At 45.0% G+C, this 17,160-nt stretch overlaps 1 protein-coding gene across 5 annotated transcripts in view; it reads left to right on the plus strand.

Moving 5' to 3' along the window:
- SLC26A9 (solute carrier family 26 member 9) overlaps positions 1-17,160 on the plus strand; it is a 753,885-nt gene that overhangs the window by 623,662 nt on the left and 113,063 nt on the right. For all 5 annotated transcript variants that reach the window (XM_077481318.1, XM_077481322.1, XM_077481323.1 and 2 more), the window contains one exon: positions 13,953-14,060. In XM_077481318.1, the coding sequence (XP_077337444.1) occupies positions 13,953-14,060 (108 nt within the window). The remainder of the gene's footprint in view (positions 1-13,952; positions 14,061-17,160) is intronic.

Here is a 17,160-nt window from a genome sequence, read left to right on the forward strand (position 1 = left end):
TTTCATTTTGGTTTTCTGATTTCCCAAAATGCATCAAGGCATTAACTGTATAATTCTTTTATTTGTGCTTTGATCTCCAATAACCCCTTGATTATTACATCACTGTACCAAGGATCTCTTTTTTTTTGTATGGGACACTTATTTATATTGTCAGATTTTCTGTCTAAGCCTTATGACGCGTACACACAATCGGAATTCTCGTCGGAAAAAGCTCTGATGGTTTTCCCGATGGAATTCGACTCAAGCTGTCTTGCCTACACACGGTCACATCAAATTCCGATCATTTATAACGCAGTGACGTACAACATATACGACAGAACTAGAAAAAGGAAGATCAATAGCCAGTAGCCAATAGCTTCTGTCTCGTAGTTGAATCTGAGCATGCGTGATTTTTGGCGTGTTGGAATTGCATACACACGATCGGAATTACCAATAGAAAGTTTTTCCGTTGGGAAAATTGAGAACATGCTATCAATTTTTGGCTGGTGGAAATTTGGACAGCTAAATTCTGATGGAGCATACACACGGTCGCATTTTCCGATGCAAAGCGCACATCGGTCTTTTTCTGGCTGGAATTCCGATCGCGTATAGGCGGAATTACAGTTATATTCTGTTACTTTGTGAATATTGTTGCATGTAACTGATACAGTATTTGAGCATCTACTAATTAATCTGTTTATGTTGTTTCAATATGAGACTTGAAAGTGTTTCTTCCACTGGGCCATTTAATCCACTGCTAAATAGTTAGATCCCTTTCACACGGGGTGGATCAGTAATGATCCGCTCACTCAGCGGGCATCGCTCCATTGTCCCCACTGAGCCAACGGCGGACAGGGCGGTCTCCGCACACTGTGCAGGGACCGCCCTGTCAGCTCTCCATTCTCCTCTATGGGGATCGGATGAGCACGGCCCATCTGTCCGTGTTCATCCGATCCGCTCTGCAGACGGATAGAAAAATAGGATTTTCCTCCGACTGCAGAATCGGACAGTAGCGGAGGCGGACAATAGCGGGTGTCTGCGGATGTTCATCCGCAGACACCCGCTATCCCATAGGGATGCATGTATGTCTGTATTTCATCCGCAAACGGATGGATGAAATATGGACATACTGTCTGCATGTGTGAAAGGGGCCTTACAGTTATGCACAGTACAGGACACAGACAGATTCATAGACTGGGTTATATGCAGCTACATTCAGGAGATTGGACACTGGCAAATCAGAGCTGTAAGAAACCCCATACAGCCAATTCTCAGTTTTTTTCTAGATTACTTAGATGATGAATGTCTCCCTCTTTCTCTCCTGAGGGATTTTCGTGTTTTCTTCTAGAAGTTTCCTGAGTGTTTTTCTTCTTCCAGTACCAGCTAGGCACTAGCCTCTTGGGCTAATGCTACAGTTTCCCAGATCGGTTTCCTAAGCACATCACTAAAGCCTCATACACACAGTACGATTTTTGGCCAACCGAGCGTCTGATTTTTGTCTTAAGGGCGTGTGCAAGAATCTTGTCTTGCATACTAACGGTAAAAAAAAAATGGTGTTGTCCCAAACGCGAACATAGTGACGTACTACGAGGAATTTCAGCTCTTGAGTGCCACCCTTTGGGCCCCTTCTGCTAATTTCGTGTTTGGTGAGCATTGATTCCAAGCATGCGTGTTTGTACTTTCGACTTTTTTATGACGGATTTGTGTACTGACCATATACAAAAAATCTGACATCAAATCTTTGTCTGCCCGAAAATTTACTAGCCCGCCATCCAACATTTGTTGGCTGAAAGTTGGACAACAATAGTCAAAAGGAGCGTACTAATGGTAAGATTTTAGGACAACAGTAGGTCAACAGACAATCCCCTGCCAACAATCGTACCGTGTGTACAAGGCTTTAGATTGCAACTAGAATCTGCCAGATGCATACCCCCAACTTTCTGAAATGGAAATGAGGGACACCTATTATCAAAAGTATGTAGGGATAGGACACACCCCTTGCCCCCCCCTTCCCCTTAAAGGAGAATTGTGCAAATAAATTATTGGTTAAACCCACAAGTGCTTTTACCACTACTATTCCTTTCTGTTGGTTTTTGGAATTTACAAATGCAGCAATTTCGAAATTGGATGAAAGGTTTAGCACTGTAAAACACTTTTTGATAGATAAGCAGTGCATTTTATTTACAATTGTATAGATCAGACCAAAATGAGGGACAAATATGAAGGAAAGAGGGACAGAAGGACTTAGTTTAGAATGAGGGACAGTCCCTCGAAATCAGCGAGGGTTAAGAGCTATGCAAATGGAAAATGCAGGGCTGGCCTGTAATGTCACTCCGAAGTGACATTACATTAGGAGCACCAAATGTAGGGTACAGTGCCTCAGCACTAAACCCAGGGGCATTGCTAGGTGGCAAAAAGAACAGGGGCTTCATCCCAAACTCTGAGCACCGGGGGGGTATTATCTACCTGACGCGCACTGACCTACCTGACATGCACTGACCTACCTGATTCGCAATGACCTACAGTATCTGACATACACTGACCTACCTGACGTGCACTGACCTATCTGACATACACTGACCTACCTAACATACACTGACTCACACTGACACGCACTAACCTACCTGACCAGACTTCAGGTGTTGTGACCTCCTCCTGCAGCTCATCCGTTGTGTGTGGCAAGCCCATCACAGTAGAGTAAACAGTAGACAGCAGGCACTCCAGGCAGCCAGGGCCATGACAGGACAGGACAGGTGAGGAGAGCTGCCCGCCAGGTGGGGATCTTCCCATAGTGACGCTGCGCGGCGGCTGCATTGTAATGCCCACCTACTGGAGCCTGCAACGCCTATGATGGACGTCACGCATCCCGCAGTACCAGCATTGGATCAGTGGGACGTCCATAATAGGCTCTCCAGGCTCCAGAAGGTGGGACCTGCTATGTCACGCGGCCGCACTCAGTGTCAGATTGGTCCCCACTCGGGCTTGGGGCTAATAATAGAATTGTGCCTGCCCTAGACTCAGGGCTTTCTGGGAACCCACTCGGGGCTCCAGCCCCCCCCCCCCCCCCAACACCACTGACTATACCCTACATTTGGTTCTCCTTCTTTGCACCTTGTATGAAATTAGCTGCAGGATGCTGGGTCCAGAGCAGTGGCCATCCACACAGATCTGTTCCAGTCCCTGAGATCCACCTCGGAAGCATTCTCATCTGAGGAGGAAACCAGGATGGAGTGCTACTTGACAAAGTCTGCTGTGGTGAGTCCGGGCTTCTAGCCCTTTCTGGTCTCAGTGTGCTGTGCTCTAACCCCCTGGAGTAGAGCACAGACTATGAGCCATTCAACAAATGTTGCAGCCATAGGAAATAGTGGTAACTTTTGTATGCTTTTAGTTTGAATTTGGTGCAATTCCTTCAGTTCTTTCTGGCTACCACTAAGGGCCACTATGACACAATGTTAGTTTCCAAAGAAATGTGTACAGGCTTATTATCTTTTCACATCCCTAGTGTGAAATGGAATGATTTACTCCCCTGCTCTACTGCAGTGCAGTGATCTCTGGATGCTACAGAAGACCAGTGGCTGCAAATGCATTGCATGGCTGACATTTTTTGTCTGCCAGCCAGCTGTGACAAGCATAATTACCCCTCTGGAGTTGCTTTGCACCGTTTATTTCAGATTCTAGATTAAAGGCATGGGGTAAGGGGGGTCACCTGCTTATTTTCAGCTCTCAGGGAGATGAGGTTAGCTCTCCTCTTCAAGTCCTTTTCAGTGCAAGATCCCACACTCCTACCTTTGAAAAGGTAAGCACTGGAATACATAAGACCAGTGCCAGACTATACCTGATGTGGTGGATTTCCATAATAATGTTGGAATATGGACAGTAATTTCTTCCCATGGCTTATAAGGTGCTCTTAATGGATGCCAGCCTGTTGAGGGAGGGTGTTCCACATGATGTCGACATTCCAGGGAGCCTGGTAAACATTCTGAAACTTGGTGCCATTCATTTTGGCTCCTTAGAATTTACCTTTTCAACTTGAACTGTTGAAACAGTTTCAACAAAAGTTTGATCGGAAAACACCATGGCTGTGGCTTACATCAACTATGAAGGTAGCACCAGAACATGTGCTGCTAAAGAGTTACATACTGTACATGATTCTTTGTTGGGCAGAACAGAATGTTCTAACCCTGAATGCCATACACATTTCTGTAGTGCATTGTTGGCAGATGGACTTGTAGACAGATACAGTCTACTTTCTCCACTGCAGGTGACGGGGTGACAATGACAGGGTTCCTTTATGGTTTCCTAGGTCACTGGGGAAGCTATACTATTTGATGCTGCCACCCCATATGACTGTGGTGGCCATCTTGGGTCAGGCAGAACCTATTGGCTCCCAGGTTTGTGATTTTTGCATGTGGGCAGTGTAGGGAAAGGTACCCCATCTGTTAGAGACAGTGTTAGCGGTAGGGAAAGGTTCCTGACAAGGGGGAAAAGCCCAGGGTCTGCGACTCCTCTGGACATCTTCCATGAGATGGCCAGGCCGGATTCTGCCCTCTTTACAGGCACTGTCAGTCCAGATGAGCGTTGTTTCATTCACTTTGCTGTAAACCATGAGTGCTACCTGTTGGATGGTCTTCCCCCTGGGTTCTGTTGTAAACAGTTTTTTTTTTTTTCCAAAAGTCTTTTATTAAGGGTTACAATAAACACAGTCGACAAAGGTAAGTAAAAGAAAAGGGGCCACATTTTAGCCCGGAACATAACCTACAAAGGTGCTTAAACAACATAGAGACCTGTGATTGGCAATCAAACAGCACTATACATTCGACAAGTTGCAAATGTGTAACTATTATGTGCCGATGTAGAGGCTTGGTGCACTTCCCCCGGGAGCTTATTCCACAAAAACACCTATCTGGAAATAAAATGGAGGGGAAGAACCTAACCAATGAAAAACTAACATTATCTAATTGTCTAATTGAATCTTGAGCCAACGAATATTAGCATCAAAAAAAAAAAAGAAAAAAAAGAAAAGAAAAAAAAAAAAAAAAGGGGGACCCCAGTAAATCGGGACGTCTAGGGGAGGGGACCGGATAAGCGGGATAGGATCCCACAAATAAGTAAAAACTGCTTCCCGGTTTTAAGGTGGGGGGACTCCATTTAGTAGTTGAGTACATTCATTTGAGGTTCTAAAGTGGTGCCAGCAAGCCCAAGTAGCCCAGAATTTAGATGGAGTGTCTTTGGCTTGGCAAATCAAGTTTTCCATTTCTTCTATTTTGGATACTCTCTTAATCCAATCAGAGACAGAAGGGGAAGAAGTGGATTTCCACAACGGTGGAATGCACATCTTAGCGGCATTTAGCAGGTGTTGTGCCAGAGAGCGGTGGTACGTTTTCAGAGGGATAGTTGAGTGGTGTAGGAGCATTGCTGCAGGGGAGAAATCTATGGAGAACGTGGTGATATGACATACGAGGCGGTGAATCTCCTTCCAAAAAGGCTGGAGGCAGGGGCAGGCCCACCATACATGTAGAAAGGAGCCTATATTATCTGAACATCTCCAGCAAGAGGGTGTAATACCGGCGTCGCGTTTATGAAGCTTGACAGGCGTGAGATACCATTGAGTGAAAATTTTAAAATTAGTTTCCTGAACCAAAACGTTGGACGAGCCTTTATGAATGTGCGCAAAAATGGAAGTCCAGGCAGACACCGTCAGAGATTGGGAGATGTCTGTTTCCCAACTGCGAACGGCTAAGTTAGCTTTTGGGCTGCCTGAGGCAAAAAACATCCCATAAATGTTGGATATGACATGACGTTGAGGTTCTGTTTGGTTGCATAATGTTTCAAATGGCGTGAGTTGTCTAGAGAAATCGAGTGTGTAATGTCTGTCCAGTAAAAAGTGTCTAATTTGGAAATACACCCACAACGGAAAGGAGCGTCCCGAGGGAAGAGTGGGGAGTTCTGAAAGAGACCGGAATTGAGTATTTGAAAAGAAGAGTAGAGCCCTAATATCAGAAGAGGGCCACAGACCTGAAAGAAAAGTGTCCGAACTTCCTGCAGGGAACGCTGGATTATGTTTTATTGGGGTCATCGGACTATGGGTGGTGGAAATGCGGTGTGCGAAGCATGCAGAACGAAAGGCCTGTAAAGTACTGGTAATTAGAGGGTGAAGTTTGCAAGGTCTTGGGACATGTTCAGGCTTCAGCCATGGTAGATATTTGATCGGAGTACAAGAGAAGGCGTTTTCCACCTGCACCCAAGCTTTAGTGTTGGAGTGGACATTCCAGTCCACAATTCTACCCAGGAGACTAGCCCAATAGTATTTCTTGAAATCAGGCACATTAATACCTCCCTTGTTTTTAGGTAATGTCAATCTGGCAAAGCTGATTCTAGCTCGTTTACCATTCCAAATAAAGGCTGCACAGCTAGACTGAAGGGATTTAAAGAAGGCCGGGGGAAGTTTAATTGGGACTGTTTGAAAAAGGTAAAGTAGACGGGGAAGAATATTCATCTTAACAATTGCCGCTCTACCGAACCAGGAAAACAGGCCGGTAGACCAAGCTTTGAGATCTTTTTGGATGGTCTGGAGAATGGGGAGAAAGTTGGCCGAGTATAAGTTTTCCAGTTTAGACGGTAATTTAATGCCCAAATAGGTGATGGCTGTAGTATTCCAGCAAAAGGGGAAATTTTTTTGGCATAACTCCATGGTGTTTGCGTGCAGGGATATATTCAGGGCTTCTGACTTGGAAAAATTGATTTGCAAGTTGGACAGCATTTTAAAGGAGTCAAGATCTGAGAGGAAGTTAGGAATAGAAACTAGGGGTTCGGTAAGGAAGAGTAGTATGCAAAGGCGGCTATTTTATGAGTCTTGGTGCCAATCTGTATCCCCCTAATGTCTGGATTAGAATTTAATCTGCGGAGGAGAGGTTCCAAAGTGAGAATGAAAAGTAAGGGCGATAGCGGGCAGCCCTGACGGGTTCCATTGGACACAGAGAAGGCGTCCGACAGCCGGCCGTTAACCCTGACCTGTGCAGTTGGAGATGCGTATAACGCCATAATAAAAGAGATCAGTCTATCAGGGAGGCCGATTTTCCGCAAGACTCCCTCCATGTAGTCCCAGGCCACCCTGTCAAACGCCTTCTCCGCGTCCAATGAGAGAAAGAAACCCTTTTGTGACGATGAGGACAGCCAATGGTGTATGGAGAGTGCTTTCATCGTATTGTCTCTCCCCTCCCTTCCCGGCACGAACCCCACCTGATCTAGGGACACAAGCCGGGGAATGAGGGGGAGGAGGCAGTTTGCTAGTATCTTGGCATAGATCTTCAAGTCCACATTTAGCAGAGAAATGGGTCTATAGTTGGTGACTAGAGTGTCATCTTTGTTGGGTTTCGGGATTACTGTGATATGAGCCCTTAGTAAGTCTCTGGGAGGGGGTTTGTCCACTGTAAGTGAGTTAAAGGCAGCTAAGAAGTGTCGTTTCAATGTAGTTATATAGGCTTTATAATAGCAAGTGGTAAGGCCATCTGGTCCTGGGCTTTTCCCAGGTTTCATCCAGTTCCGAGGATGTGAGGGGGGTATCCAAAGAATGGGCCAGCTCAGAGGAAATGGGAGAGGGAGCGTAATTTTGTAAAAATTGATCAATTGCAAGCCGTCTCTGCAACTGATCGTCTTGAGACACCTGTTCCTTAATGTTATATAGTTTGGAATAATATTGAACGAATTGCTCAGCTATCATGTGGTTAGAAACTACTTTCTCTCCCTTGGGGTCAGTGATAGAATGGATGGTTCTAGCTGCCTGCTGCTTTCTAAGGGCTCTCGCTAAGAGCTTACCGGATTTGTTCCCGTATTCGTAGAAAAATTTACGCGAAAGCATAAAATTCCTCTTGATTTGGGAATTTAAGAGCTGGAGAAGCTCTTGCCTAGCTTGATTCAGATCAGCGAAGGTGTCCCTTGCCCTGGACAGTTTGTGGGTATTTTCCAAAGTCTTAATACGCTCAGTAAGCCGCTTTAAAAGGAGGTTTCTCTCTCTATTCCTTTTCGCCGCTGCTTGTAGGAACACCCCCCTAATTGTACATTTGTGGGCCTCCCATACAGACATTGGGTCAATAGACTGAGATTGATTTTCCTTAAAGTAGTTGGTTAAATTTTCCTGGATAGAAGCAGCGATCGCTGGGTCAGAGATAAGGGAAGGATCTAGTCTCCAAATCGGGGGAGTGCGCGGGTTGTCTGCGAGTCGCAAGATTATGGATATCGGATGGTAATCGGAGATGTACATTGCCTCAATGGAAGCTTCATGGAGGCAAGGTAGGTCCCTCTGAGTCAGAAATAGGTAATCCAACCTGGAATACCGATTGTGTGGGATGGAAAAGAATGAGTAATCTTTTCCTTGAGGATGTAGAGTGCGCCAGGAGTCGTGAAGGCATAATTCTTGTAAGTGTGATTTGATGATGCGTAAGGCTTTATACGTGAGAGAAGAGGTGCCATTAGAGGAGTCTTGAATTGGGTTTAACGGGACATTAAAGTCTCCTCCCAAGATGAGCATGCCTTCCTGAAAGGAGGAGAGTTTAGCCAGTGTTTCACTGAAAATCGAGGGTTGTCCCGAGTTGGGAGCATAAACATTGGCTAAGGTGATAAGTTTGCCCCTCAGTTTGCCTTTGATGAAGATGTACCTCGCCTCTGGGTCCAACAAGGTGTCTACAACCTGGAAAGGGCAGTTTTTAGCTATAAGGATGGAAACCCCCTTTGATTTAGATATGGGATTAGTAGCATGTACCACCATTGGGAATCGATAGTTGGTGAATTTGGGGATAGAATTAGATCTAAAATGAGTTTCTTGAAGAAAAAGTATGGCAGCTTTGCACTTATGCGCGAAAAGCAACACTTGAGATCTCTTTTCAGGGATGTTGAGCCCTCGTACGTTCAGGGAGACTATTTTGATTGAGTCGCTGGCGTTCAGCCGGGGTTTAGGAGCCATGCTAAATGCCCAAAGATGTCAGACCAGAAACTGCTTATAAGAATGAGCAAGGCGTAGAGAGGTGGAATATAAAAGTGTAAGCAGGAGTCTCAATATGCAATCTACTCAACCAAGAAAGGGAAAAATTACCAAATAGTAGGGAAAGGGACGAGAAAAAATCCAAAAACAAAAATCAAAAATCAAAAAACAAAAATCAAAAAGAAAAATTCAGATACACAACACCTCCCCCCCAAGGAGCAATAGCGCTCCGTTGGGGAAGGGGAAATCCTGCAAAGTAGTAATCCGGGAAAGTGGAAGGCCTGCTCACACTTCCAGCCCTGGCCGTGGGGATGGTCCCGACGACCAGTATCCGGAGACAGTCGGTGGCTACTCTAAAGTGATAACTATATAATAACAGTTCACGATGGTACTATCGTGTGGGGGGGAAACCCGAAGTTACCGAAGAAAAGGGTAATGAAAAACATCGCATAACCCGCTGATCGAGGAATTAAAAAAAAAAAAAAAAAAAAGAGAAGGGGGGGAACCAGGAAAACCTGGGACCCCTCCAGTAGAGAGGTTTAGCACGGAATTAAACCTATACTTTCTCTTAAGAATGTCGTATGAGAAGGAAAATGAAAAAAATCGCCCAGATGCCAACTTCCAAAGCACAAGTAAATATATGGTGGCTGAGCTGTCCGCTAGCCAAGAAACAGCCTATCTTCTCCTAGGGAGGAACACTTATTCATAACAAGACATAGTAACTTCAATGGCTAAGGTAATTATAACAGTGACCACCCCTGATTGGACTGCGTCCTACACCCAGCAGTAAGGATCATAATGTATAGTGTCAGTACTGGTGGGGAGGAGAAAAGAAATCGCACCCTGGAAATACATTCGTTAACTGGTTCAGGCCCGGGGGCAGAACCAGATAAGGAAGAGGGCGGTCGAGTTCTGACTTAAAAGACCATAATCAGAGAGAAACAAAAAAAAACAATGAACAATAAAATAACTGCAAAGTGGAGTGAGCATGCCTAAGTTAGTGAATAGGAAGATTGCAACATGAAGATACCTCAACCTTCTTCCCGTCTAAGTTTATGTAGGCATCGGGTAGAGTACTAGGTAGTCGAATACACGAGTGTAGGAATCACCCTATCGTGTCAAAAGTTTTAGGGGGTAGCACCGTAACAAGTGATGATGAACGGGGGACAAACCCGCCTCCCGCCTAGTAACAACCCATATGTGGACCCAGGGGACACCACCTACTCCCCCACCTAGTATCATTGGAGCTACCCCCTACCCCTTCAGCTGCATATCCATACCTCCAAAAGGGGTTATACAGGGACTGGAAGTCCACACTAGAGGGAATGCGCTCAAAGAAAAGGTCATTGAATAATGGAGCACAAGTGTACATAATATTCACCCTTGGTGTCCCCCACGTGAAACATAACAGGGCAAGAAGTGGGGAGAACAAAAAACCTAAAAGTAACAGCTACCTTGAGGTCCGGTGACAGAGGGAGAGACTCTGCAGGTATATTATGATTATGAGCGCCCTAGTCGCAGGCTCCAGTGTATCAAGCAAAGCGACAGAGGGGCTGTAGCTACAGCGATGAAGCCTCGTAATGACCAGAGCCCGCTGCGCATGGAGGAGGTCGCTAACACATTGCTGGTGAACGCTTACAAAACAGTAAAATGAAATAAAAAAAAAACAATAAAAAAAGAGAAAGGGACCTGCAGGTCTCCCAACCTCTGTCCCCATCACCCCGGTTACAGATCCCCATGAACATAACACTAGCAATCACATTTCGAGGGGTAGAGTTTAACTAGGAGGTATAGGACCTAAGGAGCCCATTGAATAACATATATCATAAAAACAAACAAAAAATAAAAAAATAAATAAATAAAAAGGCCAGAAGCTGTGCATGCCAAAGACCAGAGAGTCGCAGGTGTGCAGCTTCCACAGCAGACATGGTCTAAAGCCAACTGGTAGGGAGCTCCACTAAACCAGCCTTTGTTTCACGAGTCAGTCCAAGGCTATCGAAGCGGACAGACCCAGGTCAGCCATGAATGTCTCAGCAAAGTCTGATGAAGTTGCAACAGGGATGGTAAATCTGGGCGCAGTAAAGAGTCAAAAGATCAATGGGTATTGGGATGCCTGGGCAATCCCTTCGGTTACCGCCGATCCCATGCGGGAGACAGGACCGAAGATCCCTTGATACAAAAGCTAATAGAAAGTAAGAGGAGGAAAGGGAGAAGGCGAGAACAGAGTAGAAAAGTGCAGAGAGAGAGAGAGAAAGAGAACCTCAGAAAACGGGTATCAAGCCCACCATTCTACAGGTCTTACTGCAGGATAGAGTCAGCGGTCTCGTCGTGCTCTCCTGGGATACGGAGTTCTTGGAGGGCTGGTGCCCGAGCTTGAGCCGTGTCTGGTTGAACGCTGTCTGGGTTCCGATGGAGAGCGGCGTCTTCTAGAGCGGGAATCCTGGAATTCCATGGGTTCCATAGCGGCGTGTGCTCGTCTGGTTGCCGGCGGGCGAAACTCAGCGTACCATTCCGGAACCTCAATGAGCGGTAGGTCCAGCGTAGAACAAAAGTGTCTCAGGTCTTCCGGAACTCGCAACAGAGCGGATCTCCCTCCATATGTGGCTGATAAGGCAAATGGGAACCTCCATCGGTATGGAATACCTTTTGCGCGGAGCACCTCCAGTAAGGGGCGGAGCTCTCTGCGCCTCTGCAGCGTTATGGTGGATAAGTCCTGAAAGAGGGAAATTTGGGCGCCCTTATGAACAAGGGGTTCAGTAGCCCTCCGCGATCTGTGTAAAACCTCTCCTTTTAGGTTGTAATCTATGACACAACACACTACATCCCTCGGTGGGTCAGACTCTTTGCCCTTCGGGCGTAATGCCCTATGGACCCGTTTTATGCCAATCGGTGTATCTGGCGGTCTCTCTAGGATGGTGTTGAACAGGCCAGTGATTTCAGCATGCAGGCTGTCAGAGTCCACCGATTCGGGGAGACCACGCAGGCGAATGTTGTGGCGTCTGCCACGGTTATCTAAGTCCTCCGTGTGGCGGTTAAGATCGCGTAGTTGTAGGGTGTGAGTATCGATGACCTGGCAGGTCTTCTTTAGAATGGAGGAGTGAGTTGAGGTGGTTTTCTCTACATCCTGAATGCGGTTCGCCATGGCTTGGAGATCGATCCTTAGCTCCGCTATTGCTCCAGTCAGGGCCGCTGTAAGAGATTCTTTGATGTCCGCAGCAACTGACCTAAGGTCCTGAAGGCTCGGATGATGATGAGGGGTGAGAACGATATCATCCGTTCTCGGAGAGCCTCTTTGCAGTGTGCGCGTCTCTGGTGGGGCCTGCAAGGCCTGGCCTCGTGTAGTGGCCATGTTGGCAGAGTACGAGCGGAACATCTCCGGTATGTTCTGCGAGTTCCTACTGGCCTCGTCCCTCGGAGATCTGGACCTGGATGCCGAGGAGCTGCGGGAAGACGTTCCCATGTTGATGAGGTATGGTAGGTCAGTAAAACCTCTAACTATCGCTCGTTGGTGTCCTCGTCAGCGGGAGCTCACAAACTAAGCTGCCATCTTCGATTAAGGTCAGGCCACGCCCTGTAAACTGTTTTTTTATTGCACCTGTCTGTGTGAATTATTTCCATGGCACCTTGCTGCACACCACCTACAGACTTCCTCAGCTGGCAAAGAATGACTTAGGTCATAGGATGGACTTGTGTCTTTTTTCAACCTCACCTACTATGTACCTACAGTATGTAACCCAGGGAAGTTTAAGATTTTTGGTTGTTTTTAAGATGGGATGCTGTGGTGACTACGTGGTGTCACCGTGAATGCTGTGGTGACTCTTTAAAGAACAGCTCTCCCTAATTCATGGCTTTTTCTCCAGTAAAGGTCTTCCCTTGGCTGCATTGCAGGAATAAGGCAGAGGACATTCCAGCGATACTCATGGTTCCAAATTAGCCCAAAACAGAACTACATATTCAAACTACTGGCAGACACTCCATCTTCCTTCTTTCTCAAGAACTGCCCCTTTATCCTGCTTCTCAGTCTCTGACATCAATGACAGGTCCTGAGGAGCAGAAGCTTGTTGATTTTGCCATTCCTATGCTCCTGCATGCTAGGTAGTCAACTTCTAGCAAAGTCTACCATGGCACCTGGCCAGCTTTCTGTGCTTAGAGCAAATAGAGGAACTTGCCCTCATCTCTGAGAAGAACCCTGCCCTCTATTCAGGTTTTGACATGTATTTGGCCTTGATCACCCTCATGGGGTATATCTCGTCCTTGACTGTCCTTTCTAGTGACCACTGGCCTCTCACTTCTTCATGAAGGATTTTGTGTAGAGGTAGGCTTATATAGCTCCCCTCAGTCGTTTTCCATTTACTCAGTGGGAACTCATCCTGCCTATTGACCCTTTCAGGTATATTTTCCTAGCTGACCTTAGGCAGAGGATTGTTTTTCTTGTCTTCTTTCTGTTCTGTTTCAAAATTACCCAACTTCCCTCCACTGTTTGGACACAAACTCCTTGGTGACTCTTTGGCTTTTCAGCACCAGGCATCTGCTTTTGTCCACTGTTTGAGTTAGGGTCCTTGACATTTTATTTTGTGGGCCTGTTTTCTGATGCATTGCCAACCCCTTTATTTGTATTGCTTTTGGACTTCCCAGCCATCTATGACTTTTCCTGTGACTTGTACTGTCGAGAAAGAAAAAAAAATATTTCTTTACTTATGTGTAAAATCTCCATCTTGAAGTACAGTACAGGACACAATAACCTCCCCTGTTGCTGTTTATTCTCTTATCTTTATTATTTTAGTTTATTATTTTATTATTACTTGCTAAAAATATGAGGATCACTGAGAGAGTGAGAAGTTATATGAGAGTATGGGATTGGCCAGTGGCCAATCACCTGAAGGTAGCTGCAAACAGTATAACCCTGTCATCTATCATCATGTGTGTGTACTGTACTTTACTTCAAGAAAAATATTTTACAAGTACATCAAAAATCCTAATTTTGTTCACATTTTAGACTGGCCTGGACCCTAACAAGGCCTATCTGGCCAAAAAAAAGTACTTGAAGAAGCATGAGAAGGAAGAAGAGAGAAGACAGAGGGGATCTGTGTTCATGAAGAGCAAGGTGAGCCTATAACTGACAATGGTGTATTGCTAACACAAATTTCTAGGATAATCTTTAATTCAAACAATGTTTCTCAAGTCATCAAAGGTGGGAATATATTCATGAATTATTTTTTTTCTATGGAATGAACTGGATTTAAAACTATAAAAAAAATAAAAAAATCACAATAGTAATAGTCAAAATACATCAGCCCATAGCACCATTAATTGTGAAAAAGTGTGCTTTCCCCAAATTTATATCAATAAAATAAAATCCTTCAGAGACCATTCACACTTGTGTGCCTTAAAAATTGTGCGATTTGCATTGCGACTTTACCCTTGATGTGACGTTGATGCGACTTTGGATGAGCATCACTTTGTTACGACTTTGGCTTTGACCAGAAATTTTTGTTTCATTTGGTTTCTTTATTTTCGAATGAATTACACATTTTCAGAACAATTTGAATGTGCATCGGTGGAAAATTGATCGACCAATTTGAATTCCGTCTTCCGAATCTGAACCCCATGAAGTCAGAGGGAGCCAAATGTTATAAAACAGTTCTACAAAGCCCCATTAACCACATCAATACAGTGCACTTATACCCCTTTCCTGACCAGACCAATTTTCAGCTTTCAGCGCTCTCACGGTTTGAATGACAATTACTCAGTCATCCAACACTGTACCCATATGAAACTTGCGTCCTTTTTTCCACACAAATAGAGCTTTCTTTTAGTGGTATTTAATCACTAGTGGGTTTTTTATTTTTTGTGCTATAAATAAAATAAAACATAAATTTTGTGAAAAAAATGCCTTTTTCTTTGTTTCTGTCATAAATTTTTGCTAATTAGTAATTTTTCTTCATAAATTTTGGCCAAAATGTATACTGTTACCTATCTTTGGTAAAAATAACCCACATTAGTGTATATTATTTGGTCTTTGTGAAAGTTATAGAGTCTACAAACTATGGTGCCAGTCGCTGAAAATTGATCACATCTGATCAGGCCTTCAGTACATCAGGTGTACCTCATTTCTTGAGACACTAATGCCCCGTACACACGTTCCGATTATCGGACCACAAAAGTCGCTTTCGGACAGATCGTTCGATAATCTGATCGTTAGTACGCAGCTTTCGACAGCCGATCACGACAGTCCATCCAACTAAATCCGAAGGAACAAACAGGAAAACTTTGGTCGGATGACAGCCCATCGTACGACAGTCGTGTAGTCAGTACAGTATGCGTCTGATAAAAGTCATTAGACAAACACCACGCATGATCGGAAACATGAAAATAAACCAGAAGGACACACAGGTCACACGTTTTTGACATCATTTAAAATACGTAGCTACGCACGACGGAAGATTTTTCCAGAATCGTACGACAAAAGTCTTACACACATTTTGCACTGTTGTATTCAATCTTAGTTGTATACAACAAAATGTGAACGATCGGTCTTACGATAATCGGAACGTGTGTACGGGGCATAACAAGTCAGGAAAGTACAAATACCCCCCAAATGACCCCTTTTTACAAAGTAGACATTTCAAGGTATTAAGTAAGTAGCATGGTGAGGTTTTTTAAGTTGTCATTTTTTCCCACAATTCTTTGCAAAATTAAGATTTTTTTTATTATTATTTTTTTTTACAAAATTGTCATATTATCAGGTTATTTCTCACACACAGCATATGCATACAACAAATTACACCCCAAAATACATTCTGCTACTCTTCCCGAGTACGGCGATACCACATGTGTGAGACTTTTACACAGCCTGGCCACATACAGAGCACCAACATTGATGTAGTACCTTCAGACGTTCTACGAGCAAAAATGGCGCATCTCATTTCTCAACCACCTATTACATTTTTGAAGGCCCTGGAGTACCAGGACAATGGAATTTCCCATAAAATGACCCCATTTTGGAAAGCAAACACCCTAACGTATAATCTGTGAGGCATAATGAGTCTTTTGAACGGTTAATTTTTTTCCAGAAGTTTTTGGAACATGTGGAAAAAAATTAAAACGCATTTTATTTTACACAAAATTGTCAATTTATAAGATATTTCTAACACATAGCATGTATATAGCAAAACTGACACCCCAAAATACATTCTGCTACTCTTCCCGAGTATAGGGATACCACATGTGTAGGACTTTTACACAGCGTGGTTACATAGAGAGGCCGAGCATTGAAGTAGTACGTTCAGGCGTTCTAGGAGCATAAATGACACATCTCATTTCATTCCTACCCATCACACTTTTGAAGGTCCTGGACCACCAGGACAGTGAAATTACCCACATTTTGGAAAGCAAACACCCCAACGTATATTCTATGAGACATGGGCTGCAAATAGGTACTCGGGTACTCTGATGGGCTGGAGATAGGTACTCTGGTACTCTGATGGCCTGGTGACAGGTACTCGGTTACTCTGATGGCCTGGTGGCAGGTACTTGGGTACTCTGATGGCCTGGTGACAGGTACTCGGGTATTCTGATGGCCTGGCGACAGGTACTCGGGTACTCTGATGGCATGGTGACAGGTACTCGGGTACTCTGATGGCCTGGTGACAGGTACTCGGGTACTCTGATGGCCTGGTGACAGGTACTCTGATGGCTTGGTGACTGGTATTTGGGTACTCTGAAGGGCAGTGACAGGTACTCATATGGACTGTGACAGGTACTCGGGTACTCAGATGAACTGTGACAGGTACTCAGATGAACTGTGATAGGTACTCGGGTACTCAGATGAACTGTGACAGGTACTCGGGTACTCAGATGGACCTGTACAGGTACTCTGGTATTCAGATGGACTGGGACAGGTACTCGGGTACTCAGATGGACTGGGACAGGTACTCGGGTACTCAGATGGACTGGGACAGGTACTCGGGTACTCAGATGGGTTTTGACAGGTACTCGGGTACTTTGATGGGCTGTGACAGCTACTCGGGTACTCGGATGAACCGTGACAGGTACTCGGGTACTTTGATGGGCTGTGACAGTTACTCGGGTACTTTGATGGGCTGTGACAGGTACTCGAGTACCCTGATGGACTGCGACAGGTACTCGGGTACCCTGATGGACCGTGACAGGTACTCGGGTACCCTGATGGACCGTGACAGGTA

The sequence above is a fragment of the Lithobates pipiens genome, unplaced genomic scaffold (genome assembly GCF_037356315.1).
Source record: "Lithobates pipiens isolate NorthernLeopardFrog02 unplaced genomic scaffold, aLitPip1_a1.2 Scaffold_16, whole genome shotgun sequence".
Lineage (NCBI taxonomy): Eukaryota > Metazoa > Chordata > Amphibia > Anura > Ranidae > Lithobates > Lithobates pipiens.